Source organism: Odontesthes bonariensis, chromosome 8, assembly GCF_027942865.1.
Source record: "Odontesthes bonariensis isolate fOdoBon6 chromosome 8, fOdoBon6.hap1, whole genome shotgun sequence".
NCBI lineage: Eukaryota > Metazoa > Chordata > Actinopteri > Atheriniformes > Atherinopsidae > Odontesthes > Odontesthes bonariensis.
In genome coordinates this window covers 6,338,125-6,350,012 of record NC_134513.1, presented here as the reverse complement: position 1 = coordinate 6,350,012, position 11,888 = coordinate 6,338,125, and the positions used below count along the sequence as shown (strand labels likewise).

General features: G+C 40.2%; 1 protein-coding gene across 2 annotated transcripts; it reads right to left on the bottom strand.

The window, feature by feature from the left end:
* Positions 1 to 920: 920 nt before the first annotated feature.
* sypl1 (synaptophysin-like 1) lies at positions 921 to 10,811 on the bottom strand. 2 transcript variants are annotated; one of them, XM_075471466.1, is made up of 6 exons: positions 10,351 to 10,811; positions 10,042 to 10,233; positions 5,118 to 5,236; positions 4,786 to 4,990; positions 4,479 to 4,670; positions 921 to 3,514 (listed from the first exon to the last, which is right to left on the bottom strand). In XM_075471466.1, exons 2-6 carry the CDS (start codon positions 10,111 to 10,113, stop codon positions 3,383 to 3,385), a joined length of 720 nt encoding a protein of 239 aa, XP_075327581.1. In that variant the 5' UTR covers positions 10,114 to 10,233; positions 10,351 to 10,811; the 3' UTR covers positions 921 to 3,382. The 2 variants fall into 2 exon arrangements, with proteins under 2 accessions (XP_075327581.1, XP_075327582.1); XM_075471467.1 differs by having other exon boundaries at positions 10,418 to 10,811.
* Between the last annotated feature and the right edge of the window lie 1,077 nt (positions 10,812 to 11,888).

The window sequence follows — 11,888 nt, the reverse complement described above, 5'->3', positions numbered from 1 at the left end:
TTTGTCTGTGGAAACAGGCACATTGCTGACCACTAAAACTAATTTACGGAACAGGTTGCATTAAATCATTCAAACGGTGCTTAACAATCTATACACCCAATATACAGTCAGTATCTTGCCAAAAGTCCCTTTTGGAGTAGTTGACCATTGACCCGGCGATGGATAGAAAAGTACACTCCCGCTATACGGCACAGCTGCTGAGGAGTTAAGGCATGCTGTTTGACAACAGCAATTTCTCACTTTAATCTTTTTAATTAAATCACCCATTTATCATAGAAGTGATAAACTTTACATACTTAAATCCACTCTAATTCACCTAGATTAAACAAAAACAAGGATATTTTTCCTCTGTGGCTCAGCAGGTGCAGCTTATGGCACCACACTGACCTCTAGTGGCTGAAAATAGAGACTGCATTTCATTTGCAAAGTAGCCAAAAGCCAGAGAAAAGCATTTCAGTAAAACAATGAAAAATTAGACTTCTGACTTTCTCTTGACCCCACTCAAAATGTTGAGCCAAGCTTTCACTCTCCAACATATCGACTCACTGCATTGCAAATTGAGCAACCTGAACAGAACAACTGGCTGCAGGATCAGACAACACTCATCTTTAGAAGCTGATTCAGGGAGGGTGCTGCTGTTACACAGCAGGGTGGAGCTTAACAGGAAATGGTGGCCTTAAGCGAGAGTGATGAAATTACACTGATTAGTTTATTAAACCAGATTCACACCCAGATACAGTGCAATCACACGTTAATCTGTGTTTGAATGCAGACATTTTGTATTTAAAAATATTCACAATTGTATTTTTTTCTTTCCCTTTCTGTTCCTCAAACACAAACAGAGGATGACTGAGTCACAGTTTGTTTCTCCACGCTGATCTCTGAGGTCATAGGACCAACCAGAATGTCACAAGACGATATGAAAGTTCCATGTTTTTACATTTAATTGGTTTTGAGTGAATGAAATTAAAAGTAAAATAAAGAGGGAAACAAGGGGCCATAATACCTCGAAACAGATACTGAGTTAGAGTTCAAACTTGGTGTGTTTCAAACTAAATGCTAGATTTTTTTCAGATATTGTGAGGTGCACTATCTTCCATTTGCACAGAAGGAAAAGTAAAATTGTGGAGTGAAACTAAAGGAGAACAGATTTTATTCCACTGCATGCATGTAAACCCACAATCTTAGATGAACAGGTCAATCAATGCAAAAAAACATTCATCTTTATTGAAAAACATTGAAATTGTGCTTGTCACATTCAAGAAAGTACATGTCTCTCTTTAATGGGACAGTTCTGTGGATTAAATGCATAAAAATCACTGATAAAGCTGTTGCTCATTGAATGATGATTGCCACAACAAAGTGGAGGCAGTGGCGTCCACTATCTGCGGCGCATAGGGGCGCTGCACTAGAGGGGGCGCCAATGCGATGGGGGGGGGAAATAATTTTGAGTAGGCATTGTCTTTATTTAACAGCTTTTGTGCATGTGTAAATAAAATTATCAATAACAGAGGCACGCATTTGTTCAATGAAATACCATCTCTGAACACACAACACGTGGAACCTTGAAGAAGATGGGCTGCAGCAGCAGGAGACCACAGCGGGTGCCGCTCCTGTCAGCTAACAACAGGAAACTGAGACTACAGTTCACACAGGCTCACCAGTACTGGGCAGTAGAAGACTGGAAAAACGCTGCCTGGTCTGACGAGTCGATTTCAGTCGCAGTCGAATTAGTGGCAGAACGAAAAAAATGACATTTCCGCTAGTTCCGCTAACGGGTAAAAAATGTAATTTTGGGTAGTGCAGCTACCGGGTTAATTGAACTGAAATTAACTGATGATTTCTAGTTATTAAATTAAATAATAACTGAAATTTACCCTTCAATTTACCCTTTTTACGCAAAATGAGCTTTGCAAGCGCAGAAAATTGCATGGATGTGCACAAAGGATGCTCCAAATAAAGGCAGCCACAGTGGAGGCATGAGCAGTATACCCCCCCACACACACACGTTTGCTGTCTCATTTAACTTCATTGTTGGGTAAAGTTAAAGGAACTTACATCATCACACAAAAAAATAAAGACAACAAAATCAAAAACTAATCAAACTAACCATCTACATGATGGTAAAAGTGAAAAACAATAGAAAAATATGACAAGGTTCATAAAAGGCATCACCAGCTCACTGTTTGGTGTCACATTAAGAATGATAAGATAGACAATGGCGAACATTGGCAGAATAGTATCAGATATGCAAAAACTAAATGACGAAAGTTGCAATGAAAAGGTAAAAAGAATATTATGGCTACATTCAACATGATGACACAAAAAAAAGGACACAATCACGGGAAGATTTGTCCTGACACTGGTACCTCGGTAGAAGGCGTGGCTGCACTCAGGAAGCAGCATCATTTCCTGAACGTGTAAAGTTTCAAAATCTCAAGTATTCTTCACGGGCTTAAACCAAGAACACTAAAGAATCTTATTAAGCACCTCAAGTGTAAAGAAAACAACAAATATGATTGATTTTTAGGTTTATAGGCTTAGGTTTGGTCTAGACATTGCACTACCTGCCATCTGCCTCTAGATGGTGAAACACTTTCATCATTTGAGCCAAAAATACATAAAATGTGCACAAAATTTCGACAAAAAGGTCCGTTTTATGCCTAAATTGCAATGGTTTTCTCTTTTCTGTATCACATGTACTGTTTCGGTTAATTAATTAAAGTTTTAGTAAGAATTTACTATTGATCTATTAGTTATGTCTTGTCTTACCAGGAATAGTTATCTTAAAAACGTCACTGCAGAAGAAGTTTAAAATCTAAAAGTTCCTCTGGGAGCTCAGTTTGATGCAATAAAACTCATGTTTAATTCAACCCATTTGTACATGTATCTGTTTACTAAAGCATAAGAAATGTCTAAAAGGATCTGGCATACAAACTATATTGGTGTTGCTGTAGTAGGAACCAGTAAAAAGAAAAAAAAAAAAAATAGGAAAAGGCACATTAAACCTTTGTTGTGACACCATCTTCTCACGGAGGTGCTTTGCGGTTCACAGGACTAGTTAGCGGAAATGCGCATTCATACTTTCAGAACTGTTTCACTACACTGTTAATGTGTAAGGAGCAATATTTACGTTGCAAAATGCCAATTCAGCTGTGTACTTCTCACACAGCAGATACTGTACTGATACGGTTCACATCCATCAATCTAACCTTCATTTTGTCTGTCGTCGTCGTCTTCAAAGAGCATTTTATGCGTCAAAACATCCAGATTGCTTATTTGAAAGTGTGTGCGTGTGTGGTGAAAGTGTGTATTCCGTGTGCGACGTGTACATGTCAATGTCTGAAACAGGAACGTGCGTTTGCGTACTGCTGGACGTGTGTTAGATTGGCGCAGGGACCTGCTGCCTTCCAGGTCCAGGTTGGGAGGCCAATTTCTGGGAGTGCCAGCGAGTTTCTTTGTACACGAACCAGGCGTTGCCCGCCCACACTAACATGTTGAGGTAGCCAAAGACCTGAAAGTACACAAAGCCATTAATAATACCAGGGAAATTTGTAATAAAGCGGGAATATTATTTTTGAGTTTCTTGTATTTTAGTAAAAAATAGAGAATGACCACTTTAACACTACAAGAATAATAATAAGTGAATAAGCTTATCAAAACAAAAACCCCAGTGACGACACAAGTCAAATACATAACTTAAATCAGCTGATTATATTTGACTTACTTGATCTGTAAATACGAACAAGTAAAATAGTCACCAGACCCCACGGCTAAAATGATGGTTACTGCTGCCATAGATCTCAGAAAGTATGGAAGCACTCAGCATGAAGCTCATGTGACTCTAATTCTCTCCTTAAAGCCCACACTAATGTCATTATTTCACTCAGGGAGGCTGCTACTACACTTACCCTCAAACTGCTGAAGGGAAGCAGTTATCATACGCTTTAGTTGATATTAATCTGCGGAGAGGCAAAGGTCGAAAATACCCGACAGTCGAAACATACGACAGTAGTTGAGGAAAAGTCAAAGGATTACCAACATCATGGCAAACCATTAAATAACTTTCTTATAGTTGAGATAGTTCAAGCTGGACCAACTGACATCTCTAAATCCATGATGCTGGAGTGGCTAAAAGGATTTAATGGGATTTGGACTTTGAATCATAATTTGAGGTAATGTGACACAGATTGAGGAGACCAATCAAAGCGTTTATGCTCTGTGTCCCATGACTGTGAGTTATATTAGCTGTGCTGCCGGTGAGTGTAGTATCAGATCAAACAGGGGATGCGTCACTGGCAGAATTGATGCTGCTTGCATGTTTTGTGTAACTACATATTTCCTGCTTTCTGTTGGCTAACTCTGGACTCACAGGTCAGAATGTATGACCTGCATGGCTTACGCTACTACTTGCGCAGTACAGACACAGATCAGCCTATATGTTCTGTTCGGAGTTGCTGATCTGTATTTCTTCTCACCACAGAGATATTGAGGGTCCGCATGCTGGCGAACTCTGTAACCTCGCAGGTGATGTTGCTGCCCTTGCAGAGAGCTAGCGTGGCACGAATGCCGTCGGTGTCCGTGGCATCCTTCACATTCTGCAGGCCCTTCGCCCAGGCAGACGAACACACCAGCCACAGAAAGACCAGGATTGCTGTGATCACAAAGTCCTGGAGAAAGAAGCAAAAACATCAGCTTGTTTGTTTCTCATCCCACACGATCCCCAATCTCTTATGGGAAACTTTCAAAATTTTGGGTTTTCCTGTTTTTTGTATTCATACTCACAAAAATTGGTCCAAAATCTGAGTCCTTATAGACATGCATGTAGCCTAAATAAACCAGCAGAGCTACCATGCTGTACAGGAAGCAGACGATTCCGATGCCTACAAAGAACTCCACCGAAGAGGCCGAGTCTCCCATCAAGTGTGTCGGGGTGACAGAGTGATTACAAATAGTTGTGTTTTCCCCAATAAGAGGGACCTGGCTCAACCTGGCCATGATACAAGGACGAATGTCACGAAGAAGAAAGAAGGAGAAGAAGAAGAAAGAACAAAGGTTAAAATAGTCATTCTTTTCATCAGTGTTCATTTAATTCATTTTATAAATGTGTCACTTACCTAAATGGGTAGTGAAAGTTGGCGCCGAGCGTTTCATTCTTGACTTCATCACAGAAAAGAGATATGATGTTCCTCCCTGAGTATCCACCACAGCTTCCAAAAGCAAATATGGCTGTGAGCTGTTTACACAGACACAGAAGCACGAGGCAGAAGGAAAGTGAGACTGACATGAGAAAAGCTTGTGAAATAACACAAAAATCAAGGAACGTAAGATACCAGAAAACAGGATGGGATGATAGTATCTTAAAATGAGCAGAAACCACAAATACTGAATGACTAATTGTTTGGTTCATGCAAACCAAATTCTCACAAATGACTTCCCTGCACAAACTGTATGAATTCTGTGACTTCCTACAAACAAGAAAGTTGGCAACAAATACAATTCTGAGAAAACAGAACACACAACGACATGAAGCATTTTTCTACAAGTAATTAGATCATTTTCAGAACTGAAATAACTTGAAAGATTGTCAGCCATCTTAAAAATGTGCTCTCACGAATGCTTCCATTCAGCTCTTGCAGAAAAGGGTCTGATTCAGCGTGTCGACCATGTGACGCTAATGCTCTCTTTAAAACCAACACAGACTCAATTCTTTTAGTCATGGTGGCTGAAACTAAGCTCAACCCTAGCAAATAATCATATAATTCATTGTGTATTAAGCTTATTCGTATTCTCACTGATATCACTTTACACCATCACTGATGATGACCTAACATGAAAATATGCAATATAAATCCTAGCATGCAGGACTGATGACACAGGCCGAGGGAGCTTTCCATCAATGTATGGCAGAGGTAGCTTATTCATCCCCAAACCATTATACTACCACCCCCATGTTCCAGAGATGGGATACATTTCTTATCCTGGAATGCAGTGTTTTCTTTTCTTTTTTATTTAAAACAAAAGTGCACATAACATCACAGGGACCAGCCAGAAGTCTCTGGCTGTGATTTAAAAACTCTGAAGCGTTTTTCTCCTTCCTGAAATGAACACGGTTGTTGTTCTCCTGATGGTGAACACTGAGAGGGGCCTTTAGCTCCTTAGAAGTTAGCCTGGTTTGTGATCTAACAGATAATAATACACCCAGAGAGTGATCTTTGCTGGTTAAACACTCCTGGAAACGATAACCGAAAACAAACTTGTATTTCTTCCATCTGTACACAATCCGAAGAGGCAGTTCTGTAAACTTCACCAGCCTGAGGCACATCAACAAATCCTTTTATAAGGTCAAAAATCTCCTTTGTTCACACACTTTCAAAAACATGTGCCGTGGGGACATCCCACTGATCACAAGAGGACATCCAAGAAGCTCACATACTTTTGCCACTAATAGATATGAAACACTGGATCATTTAATCACTAAATAAAGAACTAAATATTAAACTTTTCTCAAATTTGGGTATTATTATCCCTTTGGTTTGGATTTTTCAGTCACGAAAAGGACCTAAAACATGCGTCACTGTTGAGGGGAGCTGAAGAGCCACACAAGACTTTACCAATTTAGATCTAAAAGCAAAGAATGTGGTCCTGAACACATCAAAGGCACCAGCGAAGGTCCAGCGGAAGATCCAAGATGAAAAACGATGAAGTGAAGAGGAAGTGGGTTGCATTATTAAGCAAAGAACATGGAAATGACGAGCCCTGCAATCTAAAAAGACACACCAAAAAAAGCATTTACAAGAAACACTTTAAATCAACTTCTTCAATTATGTTTCATCAGCAAAGCTGACTTTTACGCTTCAGCTTCACACCACAAGACTCCACCGCACACGTGCACAACTGCACGCACGCACACACATACCTCACGGCCTTTCTGCAGATGTTTCTCCAGATGTCACTCTCTGCCACTTCCTGCGTTTCTGGCTGCAAACCACAGTGAGCTACTTCTGTCACATTCTTGTTTCCCCGACTCAGTCACTCTTCCACTAAGAGGTCACAGGGCAACAGCGTGAACAACTCTAACAGCCAGCATGAGCCAAACACACACACACAGCTTATATTACTCTATCCGTTTACATTTTTAATAAGCGCATAAGTACTAGAGAGCACAAACACTGCCAGGAAAGCGGATCATGTAATAATATTTCCAGTGTTACAGTTATGTCCTCATGAAGCGTACTGCGGGCGCCTTCTCCCACATCATCCAAAGATGGTGAACACGCTGCATTAGTCTGCCAGCCCTTCGGCTCTTTTTGTTGCCATCTGCAGCCTCCTCAGAACAAGTTAATGGATGTTACTGAAACTCCTCACGCTGTGAGACAGAGAGAGGAACTTAGCAACTAATCTGCAACAGATTTTAAAATCTGCACTCGTGTACGAGATGCAAACACCCGGAAGCTATTGAGGAAAAAAAAAGAGAAGTTTCTGTAAGTAAGACAAATTATTCTTATCAATTTTGGAAATTGAGTTCGAAACAGAATCATCAGCAGTCTTTCATCCAGGGAAGTCTGACCTAAAAGCCTAAAGCCAGGACAGAGCAGGCAACGCATTATTTGTTCTATCAAACATTCCTTCCTGTTTATTACTTCAAAGTAGATAATATCTAGGGAGGTATGAGAGTTTGGGTCAAGGCAATTATTTACCAAGTAGAGAGCTGTTTCACAGACTTCATTCAACCTTTTTCAAGGTAGATGGGTGTTAGGGACAAAAAGGTTTCATTTCAAAAAGAGCAAGCAGTGAGATCGACTTAAGTTACAACAACAGTGCTGGTTATTAATCATTTCTCCGAGCAGAGAAACTCTTTGATGAACCTTCTGCTTTTTATTTAGATGCTTCGTTAAATTTCTTCTGTTTTCTAGTATGATTACACTGAAAGTATCAACTGAGCTTTAATGAATTCTTTGGTAAATAAGGTAGATTTCTTTGGCTTCCAATGGATTCGAGTCGGGGGTGCTCTTATGGCTGTAACTCTTTCACCTTATGCCCAACATTCATGAAGGAGGCACAGTTGGATTCTTTCAATCAAGACAAGCTCAAAGCATCCTGTGACGTTGATCTATGTAAAAGAGTGGCTGCCAAACAGAAAATGAGGTCATCTCAGCAATGCTATGATTAATCAAAATCAATCTCTGTACATGGACCTGGAAACCTATTTCATAGCACAAAAATAGTTTGTGGTATTTGAGCACTTGAGGCTCTGTGGAAGGTCTCCGCATGTGAGCCTAACTGAGCCGACTGCCATTTTGAATGTTATCAAAACCTTTATAAAATGTTCACAAGCCCCATTTTCTTTCCGATCTCCACCTGAACTGGCGCAGGCATCTTCAGACCAAGATGGTTTTAGAATCTTCAAACGGGAAGTGATCTTATTTCAGCAACTGCTTTAGAACTAGTTTAGAAAAATGACCAACTCTGATTCCAATTCCTTTACACAGGACACGGTCCCTTCTGACTTGTCTTATCAGGAATTGATAAGAAGGATTGAAACTCTTCTTTTTTTTTCCATGGCTACCGGGCGCCAGGTATTTTCTTATCAATTTCTACTTGCACTTGAGTTTCGATTCCCAACACGAGTATGGACACAGCACACGTTTCTGACCTTACCAAACAAACAAACTAAATAATCTAAAATAATTTGAGCACTGGGGAAGCTGCAGATCAAGCTGCCATAACAAGTCCTGCTGAACTGTTTGCCGCACTCATGGCTGACTGCAGCTACACTTTATATATTCAAATTTTCTAAATTCATCATTGAAAACCACAGCTGGATAGCAAAATAACTGCCACAAAATGCATAGAGTAACAAGGGCTGCTCCTGAGGTAAGTGATTTATTCAGTATTTCTGAATTCAGGCTCGCTTAGGTTGACAGAACATCAGACAGATGCTAAATGAATTAAAATGCCCGCTCCCATTACCAAAAGTCTGGAGTGACATCTTATCTGCAAAAGCTGCTAAAAAACTAAAAGAAGTTCTATTTATAATCATCACGTCAAAGAAAATTCAGCCTCATAAATCTGATGATGATATTGAGTGTAGTGATAGGTAACATCATGTGGATTGGGAGGATCTATGCATTGTTGTGTTTCTGTGTGCACGCAAGCAATCATTTCGTCCCTCGTGGGCAAGTCAATATCTTTCGCCCGAATAAGAGTTACATAAAGCCAACACTTCGAAACCCACACTCACACTCAGCCCTGTTCTGAGTCAGATGACTGAGTGTTACTGCTGCTCTGTGCCTCTGGATGTGTGCGAGTGCATTATGAGAAAATAGAACAGCTGAGAGAAACTGTGGCTGAGCAGCGTTACCGACACAGCATTCCTCTGACCCACTTATGTGGAGCACAACTGATTACTGGACTTTCTACAAGAAATGGTTACACACACACACACACACACACACACACACACACACACACACACACACACACACACACACACACACACTGAGTTCAAGTAGAAATGTTTCACCCTCAGTCAGTCAGTCACAGTAATTCAGAGGTAAATTATTGGTGAGGGGTGCATTAATCTATAACTGTGCTGTCAGAGGGGCAGGCCTGTGCAACCAGAAAATCAAACTTGAATGGATGCAAACTGTAACTTTCATGAGTGGAGTAAAGTTACAATCTAAAGGCCTGCATTTAAAACTCGTTGGATAGTTTATTCATCATTATATATAGCCTACCGTATTAATGTATTCATTCAGATTGTTCTTTTGTTATGAAGAATTATCAACAATTATAAGTTTATGCATGTAAAATGTGTAAAACCCTCAAAGGGTCAAAGGGTTAAAAAAAATGTCGTGAAGCGACATGGATCATAAAATTCTAAAGCAGATTACTGATGAGGTTTTTTTTTCTTTTTCTTAAGTAAGGGGGTGAAATCGCAAAGAAAAGAGAAAACCCAAGACCAAAGGAGGGACTGGACCTCCCCTGTCCTCTGGGAATGACATATAATTGTTAAAAAAAAAAGCGCTTCAAACTTACCCACTCCACTAGTTTTATGAAGCCCAGAGGCTCCTTCAGGGGCGACAGGTTGAGCCGAAATCCGGTCATCATGATTGTGAGATTCAGATCCAAAGTCTTTATCCAGTTTTTTCCTTAAAAGTGGATGATGGTCCAACGGGGAGGAAAAGAGTGGGAGTCGTTTGACAGAATGACGTGGTTTTCCTGCAACCGCTGCAAAAAAAGAGAAAAGGGGAAAAAAATTGAAAAGCTCGAGTTATTTGGGAGGAGTTCCGCGAGCCAACTTTAAACCGAATGAAGGAGAAAAGAGAGCTTTGAGGATCTACTCACCCAAAACACAAGTTGATTCGTATCGGGAACTTTCAAATCAAATACTTTGTCCTGGTGGGCTTTTTACCTTTTTTGTCAGTGGAGCTTGAGCAGACAAGTCCCTCTACGCTTTGCTCGGTGATGCGCACACGATACAGCGGATACAGCGCGTAAAAGTGCTCCAAACTTCCCTTCAGTACGCGTCATGTGGATTTGGTTACAGGAAGATGATGCCAGATGCAAAAACGCTGCGGCAGGGAAAGTTTGTTTTTCCTCCCACGTAAAAAAAAAAAAAAAAAAAAAAAAAACTCCACAAAGACACCTTAAAATATCGTGCAGCTGCAGCATAAACTGATGGGTTTTTACCACAGAAAACCCACGGAAATTGACAGGAGATTCAGTTCCGCAAGAAAGTTGTTGTCGACTCAATTTGGAGTAACGGAAGGTATCGAGGGTCCCACACAGTTTCCCCACAGACAGAACCTCAAGAACATGGAGACTTACTCCTCCTTTCCGAGTTGCTGAGTTTGCAGCTACATGAAACGCCTTTTTTGCTGCTGACCGAGTCATATGACTCTTAGAGGAAAGCCAGAATTCCCTCAACACAAAGAAAGAGCCTTAACTCAGTGATAGGTTAAAGGAATTAGCCAAGGTTAATGTTTTCTTTCAAAATAAACACGCGCAACATTAAAAAAAAAAAAAAGAGTTGACAGAGTTTATATTGTTAATAATAGTTTAATGTTCATGATGTTTGTATATGAGCTCAAAGGAGACAGACATTCTCATTTTTTTAATAGTCCAGTCCTTGACCATTTTGGTATTTGGCATTTGGTCCCATTTCTCCAAAGTATGTGGTCAAGATAACTCAGTTTGATCAGAAAAAAGTAATTTATTTTTACACCAATAAGGTGCAATGAGCCATTGGCAGGCCTAGTAAACGATCTACAGCACATGAATATTATCTGAAAGTAATGCCTGGAAGAAATGGGAAAAAATGCAGATCAGACACAGGATGTGAGAGATGCACCTGGCCTTTTAGTTGATCCGTCTGCTGCTGGCTGAAGCCTCATCATAAATACTTTCCATGAAGGGTTGTTGTCAAGAAGCCATTTCCAAGGAAGGGAAACAGGAAGAAAGGGCTGAGTATGCCAAATGATACAAGAACTGGACAGAAAAATCAGTGGACTGGAATGTGGGGTTATGTTGAAAGAAAATGGAACAAGAGGCAGCCAACATCCAAGGGAAATCTTTGGGATGTCTATTGAAGAAGACTTAAAGAGAATACAAGAATCTTATCTTATCTAAGCTTGTTAAACTTGCACAAGCTCTGGTTTTGCTTTATACACTATATTTCCAGTTACACCTGCACACATTTCAATAAATCACAGCTCCAGTTTCAGATTTTCCTGCCACTACATAAAGAAAAGAGGGGTGGCTGGCGACGTTTGCACAGTACTCCAGACATTTTCCATTCTTGATTTCACACTTTTCCAGTCTCAAAATTCCAGTTTTGTCGATTTTCAGCGATTTTTGGTCATCAGAGTTGAAAAATCATTGTA

Bases quoted from the DNA above. Each gene is read 5' to 3' on its own strand.
- sypl1 (XM_075471466.1), bottom strand. From the start codon at position 10,113: ATGATGACCGGATTTCGGCTCAACCTGTCGCCCCTGAAGGAGCCTCTG. The intron at 4,991-5,117 runs GTAAGTGACACA...TATCATGGCCAG, and splicing joins AACTTTCACTACCCATTTAG to GTTGAGCCAGGTCCCTCTTA. The intron at 4,671-4,785 runs GTGAGTATGAAT...TTCTTTCTCCAG, and splicing joins CAGATTTTGGACCAATTTTT to GACTTTGTGATCACAGCAAT.